Below are 22,616 nucleotides of genomic sequence, written 5' to 3' on the forward strand. Positions count from 1 at the left end.
CCCCCACCCTCCCATGTCTCCAGCCCTGCTATAAGGAGGGGTGGGATGGCAGGGTCACTGGAAGGACAAGGCCCTAGCCTGGCAAAGGGGCCAGACTCTGAACTCTTGTATCCCTTCTTAATTCCCTGCCTGCTCAAGATGGGAGGATGGGGGCAGGGACCAGGAATGTGGGCTCCTGGGGCCCTCCTTTACTCTACTCTAATCCCCCTGCACCTCTGATTCTGTCTCCAGGGAGTCTGGCCCACTGGCCTGGGTCTGCTCTGCAGCAAGAAGGGCCCTGGTGTTGGGGAAGCTGGCCCTTATTACCCGACTCTTGGAGCTTCAGCCTCCTTCCTGGAGCCATTAGCACAGCTGGTTTCCATAGGACCCTAGGAGCCAGGCTGGGGCCAAGCTACTAGGTCTTTTTTTTTTAATTTTTGGCTGTGTTGGGTCTTCGTTGCTGTGTGCCGGCTTTCTCTAGTCGGGACGAACAGGGGCTACTCTTCGTCGCGGTGCACGGGCTTCTCATTGCGGTGGCTTCTCTTGTTGCGGAGCACAGGCTCTAAGCGCGCGGGCTCAGTAGTTGTGGTGCACAGGCTTAGTTGCTCCGCGGCATGTGGGATCTTCCCGGACCAGGGCTCAAACCCATGTCCCCTGCATTGGCAGGCGGATTCTTAACCACTGCGCCACCAGGGAAGTCCCAAGCTACTAGGTCTTACCTGGAGACAGTAGCTGCATTTGGGGGCTAGAGACAGGAGGGGAATGCGAGAGCTAAGGAGCTTTGAAGAGGTGTTCTCCCCAATCTGACCGACATTCCTGAGTCTGACCCATCAGCTCCCTTACCCTGCCCCCCCAACCCCCAGGGACAGTGAGTCCAACACCCTCTTTCTGTCTCCATCCAGAACCTCAAAGCCCAGACCTGGGGCCCCCTCAGTTTCTTCTCTGGGACCTCGCCCTTCTCGCCTCCCTCCTCCCTCTTTCCTCTTCAATCCCAGAGTCTGATTATCTGGCCCAGTGCTCACCTTCTGCAGTTCAGGCCAGAGGAGGAATATAGCACTCATCCAATATGCAGCCTTGCCGATTTCTTTCTTCCTCTAGAAACTCCAGATCATCTCAATGGAGAGAGGGGTTCTTTAGACCCCTGGCTCTTCTTCCATTTGCCATCCTCAGAGAGTGGGAGAGGAGGCATCTGGGAGATGGCTCAGGCTCCCCAGAACCAGTCTTGGGCTAGACTGCAGGCTGTTCATCTTTTCCAGGGTTAGCCACTGTCCCCAGGTGCCATGCAAACCCAGGTGTCCAGCCTGCCAAACCTGTCATAGCTACAGCCTTCTCCCTCCTGCCTTGGGCTGCCAGGGGTTAAGGGGCCAGTGCAGGGCAGGGAGTGGAAATGGCAGAGGAGTCTGCCCCTAGTCACTGCATCATAAAAGCTAAAAGGAGTTTAACTGCAGGTCTCAGTGCTGACTGACTTCTTCATCCAGCAGTGCTGCCCTGGGGGGATTCCTTCAGGAGGTGGGTAGGGGCCACAGCTGGCCAGAGTCAGGTCCAGGCCCATCCAGCTTCAGATGTTGGCAACTGCCACCAACAGTCCCGGCCACACTGAATCCCCACCTCAGCCTGGAGGTTCTCTGAGAAGCATGGAGGCTCCAGAGGAAGGGGAGTCGAATTTGGTGCCTTTCACTTCAGTAGGAGAGAAAACTGAGCAGGGGTCTACGTGGAGAAAGGGATGACCTCCCATGCCAGACTGGCAAGAAGCAAAGTCTAGGTGGTGGAGCCACGGTAGAGGGACAGAGGAACAAAGAGCCCAGGGTCAAGGAATAGAATCAGTGCAGTGGTGGCCAGGCCTTGTGCAGGGGCTCTCCAGGCTCTTCAGTGACTGCCCACACCTCTGCGCCTGCCCCCTGAAAAGGCGAGCAGAGCCAGGGGCCTCTCTCAGGCGAAAGAGATTCAATCCGGACACGTCTTCAGCCAGTGCATCCCCACCTCCTCCTTCTCCCCTCCCTTGCTCAGCCTGCCCACGGCTCAGTGTGCCCGGCCCAGCCCTGAGGAAAGCGTTGGCGGAAGGAGCTGGGAACCAGGTAGCAGAGCCAAAAACAACAGAGGAGCCGCCTGGAGGCCTGGGTGCGGTGCAGATCCTCCCCTGGTCTCACTGTAATCCCTCCTATCGCAGTCAGTCCCCTCCTCACACCCTGTGGGTCTGACCCTACTGGGCCTTACGTACCTCCCTCTTTGCAGGGCCGCGGGGCTGGCCCCGGAGGCCACTTGTCATCCCCTACCTTTGAGTCCAGTTGCCCCTTCCCCCAGTCACTCGGATTCTCTGCTCACGCCTTCCTTAGTTCTCAGGGTCTCTCCCGTGTGCCCAGATGTTCCTGGGAAATGAGTGGCCTCCTTTCTAGTTCTCTGTCTCCCAGCTTGCACGTTAGCTTGCTGGAAGCTCTTTTTTGGTCTAACTGCCATCCATCCTGTTGCAATGGCAATTTCATTTGGGGAGAATCAGAGCCGGCCTTACCAGATTTGAAAAGGGCTGGTCCCTAAACCCAGGGAGACACACGAATGGAACATCCCCTTCGGTACCGAGGATCAGAGCAGACTAGGAGGCAGGAGGCTTAAGTCTACGCTTGGTGCTGAGTGGAATCCTGAGGGCTCAGGGAGGCCAGGAGACACAGCTGTCCTGCCCCAGGCACTCCCAACTCCCCTCTTCTACTTTCCGACTTCCCCACCCTCTATAGAAGTCCTGCTTTATTTGTTGCCCCTACCCTGAGTGGCAGAGACCCAGGTGTCCAGCCCCACCTGGGTTTAATTTCTACATGACTCCCAGCCAACAAACTCTGTGATCCAGCAGATGCAATAACACTGGTCAGGGTGAGGCCCTTCTACAAGTGCTGGCTTTGGCCAGAGAATCTCCTTGGTCCTGGTGGTGAGGGTGAGGGGTTCATGACACTCCCACTCTTCCCATCACTCCTCCCCCACTCAGCTTCAAGGGAATGATGGAGAGGAGTGGGGGAGCCTCCTCTTCCCAAGCCCCCAGACCCCTCAATCGTGCACGCATCTACATCTACTCACACCCACACTCTTGCAACCATTCAGAGCCCACCCATCTCCATTCCTTCTGCAAAACCAGCCACTTTCCTCATAGCCACATTGCAACGGGAACAAAGCCCCAGAGTGTTTCTTTCCTAACTCTCTCAAGCCGGTTGGTTTCCTCCCCACCCCACCCCCATCCTGCCTCTGCTCCCCCAGGTTTTCCCACCAATTAGGCACCCTCCCCAACCTGAGTCTCCAAATTCCTAGGGGGAACCCCAAGAGGAGTAAGACCAAGGCTCCTAGAAAGGGGAACGCGTTGCCCCAGGAGATCTGCAGCAGATTTGGTCGTAATTAAAAGGCCAGAGACACTAGGAAATTCCTTCTCCTTATGGATCCCAGCGGGAAATTAAAGCCAGTTGTGACTGAATGACTGATGCTGGCTAAACTCCTCCCCATCGCCTGGTTCCAGGGCCCTAGCCCCTGCCCCTTGCCCCTAGGCTCCCCCAGCCTCCTCTGTTAGCCTCCTTTCCCGGTACCCCCAGCCCTCTCATCCCACTGCCCCCAACCCCAGTCCCCCAACCCCCTTCCCCTGAATCTCCCCTAAGCACCCCTTACACATGAGCCTCCATGCTTCTGTGGGGTAACAGGGCTGCTGGAGGCTGAGACATCCAGCCTAGCTGCCCGGCACCATGCTCTGGACCCTCTGCCCACCTCCCTCAGCCAGGGTTGGGGTGCGGGGGCTGAAGCTCAGGCCCAGAGCTGCCAAACCACAAGCACATCTGGAAAAAATTCCCCTCCCAGCCTGACTTTCCTTTGTCTTACTTCTGTCTTTTTGGAAATTCTGGCTGCCTGGCCAGTGGGGGGAGTGAGGAAGTGAAGGGAGGGGAGTGGGCCCAGGCCTCCTTCCTCCACCCCAGGGAGCCCCCACCTCCAGCCTCTCCAGTTTCCTCAGCCAGACCACAGCCCTCCTCTGTGCTCCTGCAGGTCTAGGCTCCCTCATTCTGGTGACCATCTTTTGAGCGAGGTTTCTACATCCTTGGTCACAAGGCTTGTGGGGGAGAGGGCCAACACTGGTCCTTCTCTTTTGCAGCAGGAGGGATGCATATTGAGGAGGAGACTGGACTATTCTGGGGTCTCAAGAGGGCTGGAGTGGAGATGAACATGGGACCTGGGTGGAAGAAATAGGGGGCAGTGAGGGGGAAGGAGAGGCAGCAGGAGTCTGCTTTCCACCATGTTCCCTCCCCCAGCCTCTCCTCATCCCTTTGGCTGGGAGCCTGATTTCACTGTCAGAACCTAATCCCCTCCCTTTACCTACAGCGTTGCTGGAGCCGGGTGGATGGGGGAGGAGCACAGGCAGTGCCTTAACCCCAGGCCCTAAGCACCCCCCAGGGACCACCCCCTTCCCTCCACCACCTCTGCTTTTGTCTGTCCATCCTCCGAGAGCCCTTCGCCCTGCTGCCCCCTCACTGCCAGAAGACCAGGCCACACGCACCCCCAGATCAACTCTCCCACACCAAACCTGGCACCCTAAAACCGGGCTGGAGCATCCAGCTCCCTTCTTCAGAATTGACATTTTATTGGTTATTGCAGGGTGGGACTCTGTCAAGAAGTCCTTTCTACAGTCTAATCTCCATCCCTCCTGCTCCAGAGTCACCCTAGTGGCATTATTTTTTCCCTACACACCCGTAATTCAGAGATTTTCCTCTTTACAGCACAGAGGCTCGACCTCCAGTGTGTCTTTGCTAAATCCTCCAGCCCCTCTCCCTTGGCTCTCCTCCTCCGGGCTCCTCCCCAACTAAGGCCCCTACCTCCTTAGACCGTTCCAGGGCTCTAAGGGAAAGGGCTTAGAATCTCGGAGAGCCTGTCCTCTGCTCCACCCATGGCCACGCTGGCAGGGAGGGGCCAGGGCAGGAACCCAGGGCTGGGACCAGATGAGGGGACTTTCTTCCCCGCCTCGGAAGAAGCTGGGAGGACAGCTCCGGCAGGGTGGCGGGGATGGGGTGCGGTACGGGCATCGGGGCCACGTGCACGGATTCGCCGAGGGCAGCTAGGCCGCAGTGTCCCTCAGCGCTGGACAGGCCCCGGGGTTCCGCCCGCTCGGGGTACCGCATCCACTGCGGTCGGCGGTCTCGGGTCTCCCGGCCTGTCTCCGAGGTTCCCTGACTGACTTCCATTTCCGTTTCTCTGTCTCCCGGCCCTCTCCCCCGGGGTCTCGCTCACTCCCAGTTGGGTCTCCGCGGGGAGCCGTTCCCTACCCCCTCCTTTGATCTCCCACTTCAAAGCCGCTCGCGGAGGGGCGGCCTCTCCTTCCGCCCGTTTTACGGCTCAGAATGGTGACACCTGAGACCCCGCTCCGCCCCTTCCCCGGGGCATCCAGACTCCCCCCAACCTAGGTGGCAGCGCGGCGCGCCAAGGGCTCCGCGCCTCAGTCCCCGCCTCCCCTCCCTGCCGCCTACTGCGATTCCCTCGGGGGTCTGGGGAGCAGAGAGACAGAGAAAGCGCAGTAATAAAGAGCTCGTGTCAAGTGATTGGCTGTGACCTCTGCCCTCCCCAGCCTGGCGCTCCAGGCTCCTGTTTAACCCTTCGATGCCCGCCCAACGCTTTAAGAAGAATGAGTCTCCCTGCGCCAACTTCCAGCGTCCGCAGGCGCTACTGGAGCCCGATACCGGGTGGGGAGTCGAGGGTGGTAGGTAGGGGGTGAAGCCCCCTCCCAGCCACTGCGAGTTGTTCCAGTAGGGGGCGCCGTTGCCTCACTTAGGTGCCTGGCCCCTGAACCCCAGGGCTCCCCAGCCGGTCTCTTGAGTTCGGAGCGGTCACACTGGATCCAGCTCAAGCTTCAGTGGAGTCGGAGCTCGGCCGCCCATTCTCTTCCCCAGCTCCGGCTTGCAAGCAGGGGTTCACCCGCCGGTGGTGTCGCCGGGTGTCCGGCGCCAAGGAGTCGAGCGCACCGTGTCAGGTTGGGCAGGGATGGGGAACAGGCGAGGTGCGACCCTGTGCCTCGGACTGCAGGACGTGAGAGCTCAGCATCTGTGCCCCGGGCCTAGCGCCCTCTCCTCTCGGTTGAGAGCCCAGTCCGAGGGCTAGCCCTCCGTCCGCCTCCTCATCCACCCACTGGCGCGGGAGCCAGCCATCTCGGGCCCTCTCAGCGAATTCTCGACCCGCCCACTGGGCTAGATCCAGAGGACGGGGTGGGAGTGGGGGTGGGGTGGTAATGCAGGGCCGGGGCTCAAGGCCCCCCAGGTGGGGTGGAGGGGGAGGCGGAGCGGGAGGCGGGACCACCTCATTCTTGGGCAAGGGCGGGTCCACGAAGGGTATAAAAAGCTGCCCGCGAGAGAGTCCAGCCCGGATTTAGGGTTGTCCTCGGACGAGTCCTGGTTCCTGAGTCTCACCATCCGGCGAAGGCGGCGGAGACATCTCTTTCGACTAAAGGACTCAGCGTCCAGTGCTCCAGCCGAAGGATCTAAGGGGACCGCCACTAGCACCGCCACCATGCCCAACTTCTCTGGCAACTGGAAGATCGTCCGATCGGAGAACTTCGAGGATTTGCTCAAAGTTCTGGGTAAGGAGATTTTTGAGCGCCCGGGAGAGGAGAGGGGGCTCCGAGGCCTCGGAGGTGGGTACGAAAAAGAAAGGGAAGTTGGAATCAGGGCGTGGGAAGCTGGGCGCCTGCATTCCCAAGAATAGGGGTCAGACTCCTGGGTCCCGGGGCGCTGAGCCCGAACACCTAAACCCTTCTTCCTCTGGCGGGGCGCCCACAGACGCCAACTCCTGCAGCGACTCAGCCTCTGAATCAAGTAGAAACCAGAAGCATGAGGTCGGTATTCCCTGGGGTGAGGCAGTGGTGTTCTCCGCAGTTCGGAAGCTGCAAACCCTGCATCCAGGCTGGGAGCCTGGGTCCCTACCCAGCCGAGCCTCCCACCCCCACCCCAGGCATTCCTGCCTCCTTCCCCTTGCCCCCCGCAGGTAACCCAATCCCCAGGCAGATTCCATATCTCTCTGCGCGGGGCTCCACCCACCAGGTGATCGTCACCGCAGGGCCCCCAGATCCCCCTTTCTTCCCCTTTCAGAACTTTTCCACTCTGTTCCCCCCACCCTCCATCTGTGAGACAAATATTTTCCTACAGCGAACAGCTCCAGAATCCTAAACTCGCTCTGGATAATTATCACTTTCTTAGATTTCAACAAATGGCTTCGTGTGAAACCCCAGCCATCCCCTCCCTTCCAGAAAATCCGAATTCTCTTCTCCCTGCCTCCCTGGAGACGGGCTGCAGCCCAGCTAGGTCTGTTGGTTAAAGGTGGAGGAAGTTGAATCTACCCAGACTCCCCTTCCCAACTCCTGTGCGTCCTCTGGTGTCTGGGGAGTGGGGGGGAAGCCTGGGCCGGCTGGACAGAGGGCTCTGCAAAGAGATGGAGGTTAGTCAAGGACCCAGCCACTGGGAAGCCACCTGGAAACCCTGGAGCCATCAATTTCTGAACTGAACAGAGAGACCCCAGGTGGAATGAGCAGAGGGCACCCTGTGTGGGGCAGGGGGCTGTAGAAATGAGTCAGGAACTAGGAAGGGGCTGGAATGCAGTGAGGAAAGCAGGGATTTCCATCCTTCCTTACCGTTAGTTCTGCTTGCAGTCTGACCACAGTATTTCTTGTAATCCTGTCAGCCTTTCTTGCCCTACCCTTGTTGAAATTAAAGATCCAGGGACTTCCCTGGTGGTCGAATGGGGACTTCCGCACTCCCAGTGCAGGGGGCCTGGGTTTGATCCCTGGTCGGAGAACTAGATCCCGCATGCATGCCTCATGCTGCAACCAAGATCCCGCGTGCCACCAAGATCCTGCCAAAGGATAAAAAGTTTCCCTTCAGAAAGCCTAGATGCCATTCCCTCCCCCAACTTCTCTGGATTCTGGCCCCTCTCCCCAGTGGAGGAGGCAGTGGCCTGGCACACCCCCAGGCCCCAGCTGGAGGATAAGATCCCAAACCCAACCCTGTTGTCTGTCTGTCTTCAGTCTGTTTGTCCTCCCTGCGGGGTCTCTCAGAGCCACGTGCCCTCCTCAGGGCTTGCTGTGGGGCAGATTAAAAACAGACCCGTTAGACAAACACAGTCCTGAATCAGCCAACGTTGGCTGAGCCTGGCCCCAGCACCACAGGGATCACAAGCTGGCTGGAGGGGTGTCTCCTCTGGACCTAGCCTTGCTTCCGCAGGAATCTCAGTCCCTTCTCACCCCTCTTTGTCCTATGCAAGAGTCTCTCTCCTGGGGAGGGATGCTCAGGTATTTGGGGGATGCCCATCCCATCCAGTATGATGGTCATGACACATAGCTAGCAGCTCCTGTTCCTATAACGGGAAAGATGGGTAACAGGATGGACTTCCCGGGTAGCACCAGAGAGTGAAGTAGTCTTTTTGTCCAAGGAGGTGGAATGGGATATGCCTCTTTTACCAAGTCAATTGGTCCTGGGAACCTCAGTCATTTCTCCCTGGACCCAAAAGATCGGCAGCCAAGAAGTGGGCTCCGGGGGCTCCTGAGGGACAGGGCTTCCTCCCACTCCCTTCTGTCTGGAATAGAGTGTGTCTGCTCTGGTGCCGAGGGGAAAGGGGATTTGTTTCTCTAGGGACCCAGGTTTGGAGGAGGGCCAGGGGGTCTGGACCGCATCGGGAGATAGGGAATCACACTTGCCTGGCCCAGCCCAGCTTGGCCCCTCATCCCACCCATTGCTTCCCTGAAGCGTTCTGCTCCAGTTCAGGGCAGGAGGCCAGGCCAGGTGAAGGGTGTAGAGCTTGGACCTGGGCCCTGACTAGAGGTGCCTCCCTGCCTGCTTGACTTCCTGTCAGAGGGCTTCTCTCTCTCCGGCTCCTCCACTCCTTTTTTTTTTTTTTTTTGCGGGCCTCTCACTGTTGTGGCCTCTCCCGTTGCGGGGCACAGGCTCCGGACGCACAAGCTCAGCAGCCATGGCTCACGGGCCCAGCTGCTCCACGGCACGTGGGATCCTCCTGGACCCGGGCACGAACCCGTGTCCCCTGCATCAGCAGGCACACTTTCAACCACTGCGCCACCAGGGAAGCCCATCCTCCACTCCTTTTAAATAACTAGGGAATAGAGAGAAGGGGTCCAATCTGGGAAAGGATAGGGCGACAGGCACAGGGACTCTGAATCCACAGAGGCTGAATGAGAAGACCTGACCCCTGAAGTGGGGTGGGTGTTCCTGGAGTCGGGCCCACATCAGGGGAGGCGAGGAGAGTGTCCCTTTCTGTTCCAGGAGGGCAGGTGGGCAGGAGTCCGATGCAGGGAACTTTGTCTGAGCCCCAACTCTGGCTTTTTCTTTGCCTTCCTTTTATCAGTGAAAATAACAACAACAATAAGAGTAGCTATTGTTTCCTGAAAACATAAAGATGTACCTGGCACTGTGTGTGCTAGGGCCTAAACACACATCATCCCATGTGATAGGCTCTTGAAGAAGTTACTGTCTCCATTTTACAGTTGTGGAATCTAAGGCTCAGAGAGGTTAAGCCATTTGCCCACGGTCACCCAGCCTGCAAGGGAGTGTGAACCAGGTGGAAATCATGGCCTAATGGATCTTATTTCACAGCCTGTGATGTCCCCAGCCTGCTGACCATTCTGTAGGGGGAAACAGCTGTCCCACCTCTTCCCCTGCTGAGAATCCCTGCTCCTTCTCATCCTGGGGAGGAACAGAGGCTCAGCAAATAAAGGCCTCAAGACAGGGGAGTGAGTGGGCAGAGAGGGAAGTGGCCCCTACTCCAGGACGTGAGTAGTGAGGCCTGGCTGGGGAAGGCCTGCCTTGCACTTGGGCGGGGGTGCAGACGCAGTGACTCTGATGAGCCCACCCCAGCAGATGGTCTCCAGCAGGGTGGACAAAGGACCAAAAGTGAGGTGAATTGAGCCAAGGTGAGCTGTAGCAGGATGAGAGGAATAGGGGGAAGCTGCCCCCAAGAACCGAGTGAAGAGCTGAGACGGGGATCCCGATCCAGGGCTGCTGACTCATCCAAGTGGGGCCATAGCTAGAAGCAGAACTCCCAAGGGCAGGGCACTGCCTCTCTGTCCCTTCTCCCTGAAACCACCAGCCATCAGGGCCGTACCACCTGCCCTCCCTTCAAGGTACTTTCTTGGACACCCAGGCAGCTTGCCCCTCTTCCCAGCCGCTCACAGTTCAGCCTGCTCCTGCTGTCCCTGGGGAGAGTGTGAGACAGGTGCCTGGAGCACCCATAAAAGTCGGGCCTCTCCTCTCCCTCCAGGGGTGAACGTGATGCTGAGGAAGATCGCCGTGGCTGCAGCATCCAAGCCAGCAGTGGAGATCAAACAGGAGGGAGACACTTTCTACATCAAAACCTCTACCACCGTGCGTACCACAGAGATCAACTTCAATATCGGAGAAGAGTTTGAGGAGCAGACTGTGGATGGGAGACCCTGTAAGGTGCGTGCCGGGACGGGGTCCCTCAGGGTCATGGCATCTATTGCCCTGCTTCTCAACATGACATTTTCCAGTCTTTTCCTAGAGTCTTCCCTCCAGTTCCAATGGAGAAAGTCCCTAGATAGTGGTGGTGGGTAGAAAGGGGGTGCATCCCCTATACCTCTCACAGCATTGTCCCTGCTGTGGACCCACCTCACTTGACCACCTTCTCATGCAGAGCCTGGTAAAATGGGAGAGTGAGAACAAAATGGTCTGCGAGCAGAGGCTTTTGAAGGGAGAGGGTCCCAAGACCTCCTGGACCAGAGAACTGACCAATGACGGAGAGCTGATCCTGGTAAGGCCTGCCTCATCTCAGCTCAGAGCAAGCCCAGTGCTACCTTCAGAGATTTTCCGGGACATTGCAGGATGCAGGAGATTTAAGAACAACTGTGGCTGGTCTCCCTATCTCCTATGAGGCTGCTGGGGCAGGACTAGACTGTCCCTGTCCCATACAGTGTCCTTGTGCAAATGTAAAAGGGTGTCCCTTCCGTGTGGAGCAAAGGACATGCACTGAGAGGTCCCAACAGTTCTCCGCGGGGATCTTCCTGGCTTGGGGAGAAAGACTTAGGATGGACCCCTGGGGCTGTATTGTCCTCCCTCCCATGATGCCCAGGCATTTTGTGACCAGCTCTTACCTGTCAGTCCTGAGCCAAGAAGTAGGTTTGGACCTGGAGGTCAAGCAGAGTACCTCCACTCAACCCTCCTGCAACCAAGCACAGGACCCAGGGGCCTCCTGGGCTAACAATGACTTCTCCCCTTTCAGACCATGACGGCGGACGACATCGTGTGCACCAGGGTCTATGTCCGAGAGTGAGTGGCTGTGGCCCAAGAGCCGCCAGAGCCCACCACCAGCCCATTCTCCCTGCTTCACTGCCCCATGGGCTGCCCCTCCCCCATTCCTTCCTTCGAGGCTAGCTCTCCCCTCACCCCAGTCACTTCTGGGGGTGCTAGGATGCCTCCTGCAGGGGCTCTGCTTTTTTTGGCCCCTCCTCTCCTCCCATACACCAACAAAGTGGGATGGATGACAGGACCCCAGATCACCCGTTCCAGAATCACTCCCCCCATCCCAAGTCAGCAGTCCCAGCCCCAAGCCAGCCCAGAGCACCGTCTCTCTTTCTGCAAGGGGACCCGAGGGCCCGACTGGGAAGACTGGCCCTCTGTCTTCCACTCTTTGTCCCTGTAGCCCACACAGTGTAGAATATTTATTGGTTAATTTTATTAAAATGTTTTAGAAAATAAAACCTGTCTCTGGCTCATTGGGAAGGGGTTGGCTAAGTCACCTGAGTTCAACTTTGCCTCTAAATTGCAGTGTGAGAGAGTCGATGTTTCAGCAGCACCGGTGCGACTTACACACCTGGGAGGGAAACACCTTCCCTTCACCTTTCTCATCACTACCCTCTCATTTGCTGCTGAATCCATGAACATCACCTTCACTTCCCCTCCCCCAGCCTCCTTTGTCTCCTGCTCTGGCTTCCAAGGCCACCAGGGCCCCCCTGACTCTGAGCTGGCGCTGGGGAACTGATTCCCACCTTCTCCCATGCTGGTGACACAGCTTCCTCCTCCTCCAATTGTTCCTTCTCTCTCCTCTAACCCCAATCTGTGGGCGACCCTGGGCCTGGCCTTGGCTTCCCACCTGGTTCCAGATGAGCTCGTCACTGCCCACAGGCTGGCCTTGCTCTTGCCCAGGTATCCTCTGTGTCTGAGACAAACCCATCTCTGCCTTGAGATCCCTCACTCTGCCCCATCTGCCCTGTCTCCTGGGTCTTCCAGGCCCCTTGGGTCCTCCTCCCACTCACCTCCCTGAGCCTCCAGACTCAGGTCTGTCCCGTGTCTTCCCAAATTCCATATCATAATCTCTCTCAAATGCCTGCCCTCCTTCCCCAGGCCACGGCCCTAGACCATGCTTTCTCATTGCTCACGTCCTAACTGGTTTGCCTGTTTGCTCTTTACGTTATCATGCTGTGATAGGGCAAAATGAGCACAAGTGTTAGAATAAGAGGGGTTCAAATCCTGGTTCTGCCGCTTGCTAGTTGTGTGATCTCAGACAAGTTACTTAGTGTCTCTGAGCTTCAGTTGTCTGGATTTTTTGTTTTTGTTTTTGTGGTACGCAGGCCTCTCACTGTTGTGGCCTCTCCTGTTGCGGAGCACAGGCTCCGGACGCGCAGGCTCAGTGGCCATGGCTCATGGGCCCAGCCGCTCCACGGCATGTGGGATCTTCCCAGACCGGGGCACGAACCCGTGTCCCCTGCATCGGCAGGCGGACTCTCAACCACTGCGCCACCAAGGAAGCTCCTTGTTTTTGTTTTTAATTGAAGTATAGTTGGTTTACAATATTGTGTTAGTTTCAGGTGTACAGCAAAGTGATTCAGATATATATATATATATTATTTTTCAATTCTTTTCCATTTTAGGCTATTACAAGATACTGAATATAGTTCCCTGTGCTATACAGTAAATCCTTGTTGTTCACCTATTTTATATATGTTAGTGTGTATCTGTTATTTCCATACTCCTAATTTATCCCTCCCCCATCCCCTTTCCCCTTTGGCAACCATAAATTTGTTTTCTATGTTTGTGAGTCTGTTTCTGTTTTGTAAACAAGTTCATTTGTATTATTATTATTATTTTTTTGGCCACACTGCCCGGCTTTCGGGATCTTAGTTCCCTGACCAGGGAGTGAACCCTGGCCTCCTGCAGTGGAAGCGTGGAGTCCTAGCCACTGGACCACCAGGGAATTCCCTGTATTATTTTTTAGATTCCACAAATAAGTGATATATAATATTTGTCTTTCTCTGTCTGACTTACTTCACTTAGTATAATAATCTCTACATCCATCCATGTTGCTGCAAATGACAATATTTTATTCTTTTTTATGGCTGAGTAATATTCCATAGTGTGTGTGTGTGTGTGTGTGTGTGTGTGTGTGTGTGTGTGTGTGTGTGTATGCATGCCACATCATCTTAGGCCAATCGTCCACTGATGGGCACTTGGATTATTTTCCATGTCTTGGCTATTGTAAATAGTGCTGCTCTGAACATGGTGGGGGAGTACATGTATAGTCTTGAACTAAACACAAAATAATGTAATTTAATAGCTTATGTACTGGGAAGTTTCAGCTGAGTCTAGCTTCAGGTGTGGCTAAATCCAGGGACCCAAACAAGTACATCAGCCTCTCCCTTTGCATCCATCCTGCTCACCTCTGTTTTTTTGTGCATTGGTCGCCTTCAATCCTATCACACAGAAATGTTCTCTAAGTCATAGGAAATTGCCTTCATATGCCCCAAGCTTACATGGTTACCGCTTGAGATCCAAAAAGAAGTGGGTGGGGACTCTCTCCCGGGGTCTATATCTTCAACATCCCAGAAGGACTCAGTCTGGTTCTGCTTATATCACATGACCATCCCTTGGACCCTTGGTCTAGTTGCTGTTGGCAAAGCAAGGGGCCCACTGATTGGCCAGGCCTGGACCTCATGCCACACCCATGGCCAAGGAACAGGTCTGGCTCGGTGATTAACAATCCCATCAGAATCCCATGGGATGGGAAGGAGCACTTTTCCAATGAAGAGGGCTGCTATGAGTCTCAGGCTTCTAATCTAGAAAACAGCAATTATATATAACATCTACCTCACAAGGGTGTTGTAATAGTTAAATAAAATAAATCTCATTACGTACATAGCACTTAGCAATAGTAAGCTCTTAGTGTCTCTGATTTATCCTCAACAGTGCTGCCAGAGGATCCTTCAAAACATACATTTTATTATGTCAGAGCCCTGTTCAAAAAACAATAAAACAAGACACAAAATCCCTTTAGCTGCACGCCCTCCTTCTGTCCAAAATAAAGTCCAAACAGGTATTAGAGGCCCTTCAAGACATGGCCCGTGTCCTTTCTTGTGTGTGTTCCTCCAGGCAGGCCTCAGCTCCAACCTCCCCTGCATGGTATGCCACCCTCTCACCCACTGGCATTCAGCTGTTTCTCCAAAGTTTAGCTCCTCACACGGCCTGAAGCGGCCTCTCCCTCCATCGGCACAGACCGTCAGTGGTCACGCTTCAGAGCCTCTGTGTCCGCTGGGGAGCCTCCTCTCCCTGCAAGACCAGGATGCCCTGGGGCCAGAGCCTCCTGTTCCTGCCCCAAGAGAGGCCACATTCGGCAGCTGAGGGCAGAGGGTCAGGGCCAGGGAGCGAGCAGACAGTGTGCAGAGTCCTTGGGTAAGCAAGTCCCCTCTCTGAGGGTGGGGTGGGGGAGGTGAGGGACCCTTTCATTTATTCATCCAACTATTGTTTCCTGAGAGCCTCCTAGGAGCTGGGCACCCTGCTAGGTACTGGAAACACAGAAATGAATAAAATGAACAAGATCTCTGCCCTCATGGGGGCTGTGGGGGGGGGAGGGGAACAGACCTTTAGTAGGGAAAGATGGTTAAAAAGTAAATGCATCAAATAAATATGCAAGGGACTTCCTTGGTGGTCCAGTGGTAAAGCATCCACCTTACAATGCAGGGGACGCATTTTGGATCCCTGGTCAGGAAACTAAGATCCCACATGTCACAGGGCAACTAAGCCCATGAACCACAGCTACTGAGCTCACGCGCCTCAACTAGAAAGCCTGTGTGCCGCAAACTACAGAGCCCACGAGCTCTGGAGCCTGGGTGCCACAACTAGAGAGAAGCCCATGCACCACAACGAAGACCCCGCACGCCTCAATGAATACCCCGCGTGCCGCAACAAAGACCCGATGCAGCAAAAAAAAATTAAAAAATATGCAATTACCTGTGTGGTAGGTGCTATGAAGGAGAAGCGGAGTAGAGGGAGAGAGTGCCATAGAGAAGACCTCATTTAGATTGGGGGTGGGCAGAGCATCATAAGAGCAGGTGTTTTGGAGGACAAAGCACTTGGGGGGCCCTGGAGGACTCTGTGGGGTAGAGCAGAGGGGAGGGTATTCTAGGCAGAGAGAACCATGGGGTAAAGTCTCTAAGGACAGTTTGGGTCTGTTCAAGGTCCCATAACTGGAGTGCCTGGCAGCTGGGGGCCATGAGTGGCTGGATCATGAAGAACCTGAAGGACCTGAGGGCCACAGTAAGTATTTCTTTTCTTTTTCTTTTTTTTTTCTGGCTGCGCCTTGCGCGCGCGGCTTGTGGGATCTCAGTTCCTGACCAGGGATCGAACCCGGGCCCTCAGCGGGGAGAGCGTGGACTCCTAACCACTGGATCACCAGGGAATTGCCACTATTTCTTATTTTATTCTAAGAGCAATGAGAAGCCATTGAAGGATTTTAAAAAAGGGGTGGCATTTCATTTGTGTTCTAAGGATTTTCTGCTGGCAGTCAGGTGGAGATGGAACAGAGAAAAGGGGGAGTGAAGGAAAGCCATCAGAAGACTGGTGAGATGCTCGGGCAGAAGGTGGAGAAAAATTTGGGGGAGGGTGCAGACTGTGATGCATTAGAAGGGAGGTGTCAAGAATGGCTGTCTGGGGGCTTCCGTGGTGGTACAGTGGTTAAGAATCCGCCTGCCAATGCAAGGGACACGGGTTCGAGCCCTGGTCTGGGAAGATCCCACATGCTGCGGAGCAGCTAAGCTCGTGAGCCACATATACTGAGCCTGCCCTCTAAAGCCCACGAGCCACATCTACTGAAGCCTACACGCTCTAGAGCCCGTGCTCCACAACAAGAGAAGCCACCGCAATGAGAAGTCCGCGCACAACAACCAAGAGCAGCCCCCACTCGCTGCAACTAGAGAAAGCCTGTGCGCAGCAACGAAGACCCAACGCAGCCATAAATAAATAAATAAATAAATAAAAATTTATTTAAAAAAAAAAGAATGGCTGTCTGGCTTTGGTCGCTGCTGGTGCTGTTTTCAGAAATGGAAGAATGAATCAGGCCGAGCCTTCTGGATGCCAGTTTTGTGTTTGGTTTAACCCAGAAGAGTCTTAACTTGTCAGCCTGAGCCCTTTCTTTATCTTCGGCATCACCTCCTCCCTTCTCACCCCATCCTTGACTCCAGCTCTGTCTGGCCTGCATCCAGGCTGCTGGCTCCCCAACCTACCCTTCCCCCCTCAACTTGACTCCCCACTCCCACCCTGGAGAGGGCTTTTTTCAAGCCTTTCCCAGGCCCTTGCGGCTGGAGCTCTGTCTGTCTGTTTGGGGCATCTGCTCTTGTTTCTCTGCCTAGCTTGTCTCTTTGTGAATAAAGTTGTTGAGAATGGCAGACAGAAGAGACATTTCTTTTTCCTAGGAGATCTCGGAGAGCAGGGACTGGGTCTCCCCCATCAGACTGGGGGTTCTCTGAAGGCAATAGCTGAGCTGTGTGTCCACCCTGAGACGGAGGCTCCCCTTGGGCAGGCCCTTCCTGCTGGCTTTGCTTCTCCAGTACTTCCCTGCCTGCCAGCCTGAGATGACGAGGAAGTTACAGTCCTGGACCCAGGAGATTGGACCAGGGAGCAGCCACCTCACCCATTTGGCCCAGCCCAGCCCAGCCTGTGAGAAAATCTCTCCAGCTTCCCCTCCCAACCCAAGGCCTCTTGGGCTCCTCTTCTGTTACCTGCCCTCATTACTCAGCAGTGCATGTGAGGGAAAATGCATAGGACCCCCCACCCGCTGCATGCATCCTGAAAATCTGTGAGATATCTGTGGGCAGAGTCTTTTCTAGAGTCCGAAATTCTCAGAGGAGAGGGAGAGGGTGAAATCTCTGGGGCAACAGAGGGGCTTGGGTCACTGAGTCCCAACAAAGGCCAGAGCAAGAAGAGCCAGAGAGGAAGGGAGGGCAAAGACAAGGGAGGGGGTATGTGTGATTCTCTCCTGAGGTCAGGGCTGGCACACATGGCAGGGGCACTTACAGGCACTGGGATAGTCTACACCGACTTCTTAGGGAAAATGAAGTACACACACACACACACACACACACACAAACCAAGAAACAGGAGCATGGAGCTGAGAGAAAGGTCTAGAAATGTCAAAACCAAGAGAATCAGGGCACAGCTGAGACCAGAGAGGAGAAAGCCCTGGGAAAGCCAGGGCCCAGGGTACCTCTGAGGCCTCCAGAACCTGAGGGCAGCTCCGTGCCCGTGTGTGACAGGAGGAACCACGTTACAGGAATCCACAAGGGAGGGACTGGCAGAGGTGGAGCCAGAGACAGGAAGCCCTGAGAGAGCGGGGGTGGGGGGGGGGAGAGAGAGAGAGAGAGAGATCTAGGCTGGAGAAGGCTGAGATACTCAGGAGGAGGGGAAGAGGGGGAAAGAAAGGGCCCCAGGGGTGGGGCTCAGAGGAGAGGCAGCATGCTGGTCAGGCCCTCTGACCCCAGGTCCCAACAAAGGGCTGCTTAAGGACCGCCACAGGCACAAGATGGATGGGACTGGGGCCACCAGGCCCTTTGTAGCGGAAGATGAAAGGGAGCAGGCTCTGAGGAGAGTCCCCCAGAGTCCCCCACCTCTTGCTGGCTCCTCTGCCTCTCTCCTCAGTGACTTCAGGATCCTTCAGGTGTCAGTGGAAAGGGAGAGACTGGGGTGGGGAGGTGAGGAGGAGTCCACCCAGGGATTTCTCCTGCCTGGGCCAGTCATACCTGAGAAAGACAAGGGACAGGATAGCAGGACAGAGACAGCTGGGGGGCCTTCAGTCCGTCTAGAAAGTGAATCCGTCATATGCAAATAGGATGCAAAATCGATGCCTACGGAGGTCCCCCAGTGGTTGAGACTGCTGCTCTAGTGAGGGTCAGGGGTCCCCAGGTCAGGTCCTCCCACCTCTCCTTCAAGCCTGCCACTGCCCTCCTGACCTCTTGGCTTCTTCCTGCCCCTGTCCCCCTTGGTGCTGCCAGACGAGAAACCAGTTCTGTCCCTGCCCTGGATAAGGATCTCTGGGCTGAGCTCTTCCCAGGCAGCGGCAGAAACCTGGCTGGCTGACAGCACCCTCACTCCCAGCCGGGGCTGCCAAGAGCTCCCCACTCCAGGCCCACCCGAGGGTGGCCTGGCCCCTTCCTCGCCATCCCTGCCACAGTCCAGTCCCACCTTCCTTCCCAGCCCTATTCCCACTCAAAGAGAAGTTCTCCTCAGAGTAGGCTTGTAGGGGGCAGTGCCCCTCCCTCGTCTTCTTCCTTGGGTGTCCCAGGAACCCCGGTCCCTCTCCTCCCATCTCTGCTCCCCTTTCCCTTTGGGCTGGTGGGCTGGTGGGCTGGTGGGGTTTGCCTGAATTGCCCCTTCCTCCCCCGCTCCCCGCCCGCTCCCCACAGGGCTGTGACAATCGCTCCCAGACAGCAGGGTCAGCCCCTTGCCCAGTCACTGGCACCAAAGGGGGTAGGATGAGACAGGGTTGACCCCACTTAACCCCAGCCCCTGGTCTCCTCTTGAACCATCATTCATTTCCCATGACATTCTGGTCCTTTTCTCATCCCTTGCAGCTGCATGCCCGACTCCTCCAACTGGAAGGGACTTTAAAAGGTCGTCTCCTCCATTCTTCTGCCTCCTCACCAAATGTCTGCCTGACCTCTGCCCCGGCCAGCGCCCCAGAAACCTTATTCCTGTCCCAGCCCTCCACGGGTTTGGCCAGCCTCTCCCAGCTTCCCCTAGGGGATCCAGCCACTTGCAGGGGAGTAGATCAGAAAAGCAGAGAGGAAGGCAATTCTGGCAGCCATCAGCGGAGATCTGGGGGTGTCTGGAGGTGACTGGACTCAGGTCTCAGCTCCCACCGCCACTCCTTGAGGTGAGAAGGTGTGTCAGGTCAGGTTGGGATTCAAGCTGGTGACTCAAGCTGGAGCAGCCTGACAGCTGCACAGTCCTCGGCAACGTGCCCTCCCTTCCGGCTGCCCCAAGGTGGAATCTTAGAAGCTGGGAATTGTAGAACCAGAGAACAAGAGTCCCAGAAGGAAGGGCCTCTGGGGATCATGCCTCTCCTTTGTTCAAGAAGAAACTGAGGACCAGAAAGTGGTGTGGCCTGCTTGGGGGATCACTCAGGCAGCAGGGAAATCACTGGTCACATTAAGAGGGGTCTGCTTGGTCCCAACAGGTGTCAGCAGGACCCCTCCACATCCTCTTTCTCCCCAGCCGGGGAAGTGGGTGCTCCAGGGTGGAGAAGTGTTAGTCTTCCCCATAGGCTCTCTTCCATCTCTCACCCTGGAAGGGGGGCGAGCCTCTGCTCCTTGCTGGGCCTCTCATCTCCTTCTGGACTGAAGATTATGAGGCCAGGACAGCTGTGGGAGCCCTTCAGGCTCAGGTGGGGGATTATGGGCTAAAGTTTCCGCAGGAGCCTAAGGGCAGGGGATCCTGGGCTCAGCCCAGAGCTGCCTGGGGAGGGAGAGCCACCCTCACTTGGCCCAGCTTCAGGGCGGGACACTGGAGCTTCCTCAGAGGCCTGATGATCCAGCCCCCAATTCATTTCAGCCCACCCAGGGTATACCTAAGTGTAAGGAGACCCAAGGACCAGACCATCCTCCTCTTGGTTCAACCACAGCACAGGTGTCATTACTGTTTTCAGGGATGCCTACAAAGGCAGGGCCCAGGCCTGGCCTTGGCCAGATGGGCAGCATTTATGCCCTCGACAAACATTTACGGAGCATCAGCTATTCGCCAGACCCTGTGCTGAGCAGGACCAGTGCAGTCCCTGACTTTCATCCGTCCTCTCATCCACTGAGGAAATGTTTCCCGGCCTCCTAGTATGTGCCAAGCACATCATTCCCGCTCCTTGCCCTCAGTTCCAGAGATGAGCCGGGATGGGACGCCCCACAGCAAGCTCTGTGGGACAAGGTGTCAGAAGGGCCCTCTCGTGCCATCCTCAGCCTCTGCCATCAGGCTGCCCAGGTCTCAGCTCCAGCCCCTTTCCTCACAGCTGGGTATAGAGGCTAATCTTTCAGTGAAACTTTCCTGTAATTGTCCTTCTGTCATCACAGTCCCTGACTCAGAAACCAGCCAAGGAACTGCAGAAACAGAGGCAGAAAGGTGAGGTCATCCTTCCAGCAGCCTGTCTCAGGGCAAGAACGTGGGCCACAACCCAGCTGAGTCCCAGGACTTAACAGAGAAGGAGAGATTGCACCCTCCCACAATCCTCTCTGGCTCACTCCTTCCCTTGCCCCCATTCCTCCAGGGAAGTCCTTCCTAAAGGCTAACTGAAGTTCCCCCTGCTGTAGCTTCAGCTCCTCAAGGGGCTGGAACTCAGAGGACAGGCTCCTTTCCTCAAGTAGCTTTAGGGACTCAGAAGAGGAGTAGTGTGGGCACACCCACGTGGGGACACTTTCTCCACCTCTCTCAGCTCTGTTTTCTTTTTCTCTTCTCCACCCTTCATCCTTTCCCCTTCCCTCCTCTCTCCTCAGTCCCCACTCCAGCTCCTGGCTGAGTGCCAGCATTGTTCCTGCCTGGCTCCCCGCTCCCCTCCTCCTTCCCTCCCTGCCCCCTCCAGCCAGCCCTAGGGGCACCAGTCTGCTCAGTCCCTGCCCTCAGTAGCCCCAGGCTGGGGGGGCGGGGTGGGAGACCTTTCTGGTTCCATCCTCTGCTTCCTCTTCGCTCTGCCCCTCTAGTCCCCACTGATGGCCTCCACCCTGCCATAGAAACCTGGGAGCTTGGGTTACTCAGGGGCCCTGGTTATTTTTAATGCCACAAGCTCAGAAGATAAATATACCTCCCCCTCCCCCCAGCTGCCCTGCACAGACCAACACCTCCTCCAGATTTCCTCATTCTCCCACCTTTTATCCAATCTCCTCAGACTTGCTAAATGCCTTCCCCTCACATTCCTCCCTAGTGGGTCCCTCCACCCCGGACCCTCAGCAGGAAGACAGCCTGACCCCCAAACCCCCACAGATGAGGCAGGAGGTGTCCTGGTGTCCTGCCTCCACTTGGTGGCTTCCTGAGACAAGGGCTCCATGGGAGCTTCCCCTTAGGCTGGCATGGCTGGGGCAAGACTCAGAGGGCCCTGGGGAGGAGGCACTGGACAGGAGTCACTCCTTGGCCCCAGCCTCAGCCCTGGGGCCTCTCTCCTATTTGGCCAGGGGAGGGGCCAGTGGTCAAGAGCCCACTGCCTCTTCCTCTCCCTTATCCCACTCCATTTCTGTTTGATCCCACAAGACAGGCAAGTTCTTCCTGGAATTAATTTCCAGGCCTCTTGTTTTGGCTCAAAGAACCAAACTCTGGCAGGGAGTTCCCTGGTGGCTTAGTGGTTAGGATTCTGAGCTTTCACTGCCATGACCTGGGTTCGATCCCTGGTCGGGGAACTGAGATCCCGCGAGCCGCGGTGCAGCCAGAATAAAGAGAACCCTCTGGCAATAGTTCAGGGCAGGAACTGCAGCTCTCCAGGGAGGACAGGAGCGGGGCCCTGGGGTCCAGATGGATTGTTGTTCATTCCTAGAGTGTTGGAATCCCCAGGGTTGAAGAAGCCACCAAGGTCCTCTAGGACAGATCACAAAATGGATCACCCTAGAGTGGTTAGCTGTCCTGTATCCCAGTAACGGGGCTCACACTCCCTCTGGTGGCAACCTGCTCCAGGACAGAAACAAGTCCTGTGGCCATCTCCTTTGTCTGGGCTGGCATCTGGGCCCATAGCATCTACTCATCAGGACTGGTTCCGATCTCTGGACCCACTAAGAAAAGTCTGGGCCCTTTTACCCAAGAGCCCCTCAGGCACTTCAGATGACCCCACCGTATGTATTTATTTTCAAATACTTCACATACTCTATCAATAAAGAACTACCTTACACACAGCGGTGTACCTCTCCACCCACCTTGCATCTCCTCCCTTCTCCCCAGAGGGAACCACTATCCTCTCCTTTATTTTTACCATGATTTTGCCTTTCAAAAATGTTTTCACTACATACGTACATATCTCCAGATAACACATTGTTTTGCAGGGTTTTGAACTTTGATAGAAAAGGCATCTGCCATGTGGATTTTACTGCAGCTTGCTTTTTCTTCTCAACATGATGTTTGTGAGGTTCATCCATGCTGGTGCGTTTCCACAATTGTACTGAATGAACACACTTCACGACTGTGAAAAATTAAAAACCCTGACAGTACCAAGACAATGTGGGGCAATCGGAACTCTTTGCACACTGTTAGTGGAGAGTAACCTGGTATGCCCGCTTTAAAAAACAATGTGGGGCTTCCCTGGTGGCGCAGTGGTTGAGAGTCCGCCTGCCGATGCAGGGAACACGGGTTCGTGCCCCGGTCCGGGAGGATCCCACATGCCGGGGAGCGGCT

General features: G+C 55.9%; 1 protein-coding gene across 1 annotated transcript; it reads left to right on the forward strand.

The window, feature by feature from the left end:
• The first annotated feature begins 6,327 nt into the window (after positions 1-6,327).
• On the forward strand, positions 6,328-11,698 carry CRABP2 (cellular retinoic acid binding protein 2). Its single transcript, XM_081218214.1, has 4 exons — positions 6,328-6,559; positions 10,243-10,421; positions 10,636-10,752; positions 11,221-11,698. Exons 1-4 carry the CDS (start codon positions 6,490-6,492, stop codon positions 11,269-11,271), a joined length of 417 nt encoding a protein of 138 aa, XP_081074340.1. The 5' UTR covers positions 6,328-6,489; the 3' UTR covers positions 11,272-11,698.
• The last annotated feature ends 10,918 nt before the right edge of the window (positions 11,699-22,616 follow it).

The sequence above is a fragment of the Mesoplodon bidens genome, assembly GCF_964165515.1.
Source record: "Mesoplodon bidens genome assembly, chromosome: 2".
Classification (NCBI taxonomy): Eukaryota; Metazoa; Chordata; class Mammalia; order Artiodactyla; family Ziphiidae; genus Mesoplodon; species Mesoplodon bidens.

Excerpts from the sequence above, each read along its gene's own strand:
- CRABP2 (XM_081218214.1), top strand. The coding sequence starts at position 6,490 with ATGCCCAACTTCTCTGGCAACTGGAAGATCGTCCGATCGGAGAACTTC. Across the intron at positions 10,422-10,635 it reads TGGATGGGAGACCCTGTAAG|AGCCTGGTAAAATGGGAGAG; the intron begins GTGCGTGCCGGG and ends CTTCTCATGCAG. Across the intron at positions 10,753-11,220 it reads ATGACGGAGAGCTGATCCTG|ACCATGACGGCGGACGACAT; the intron begins GTAAGGCCTGCC and ends CTCCCCTTTCAG.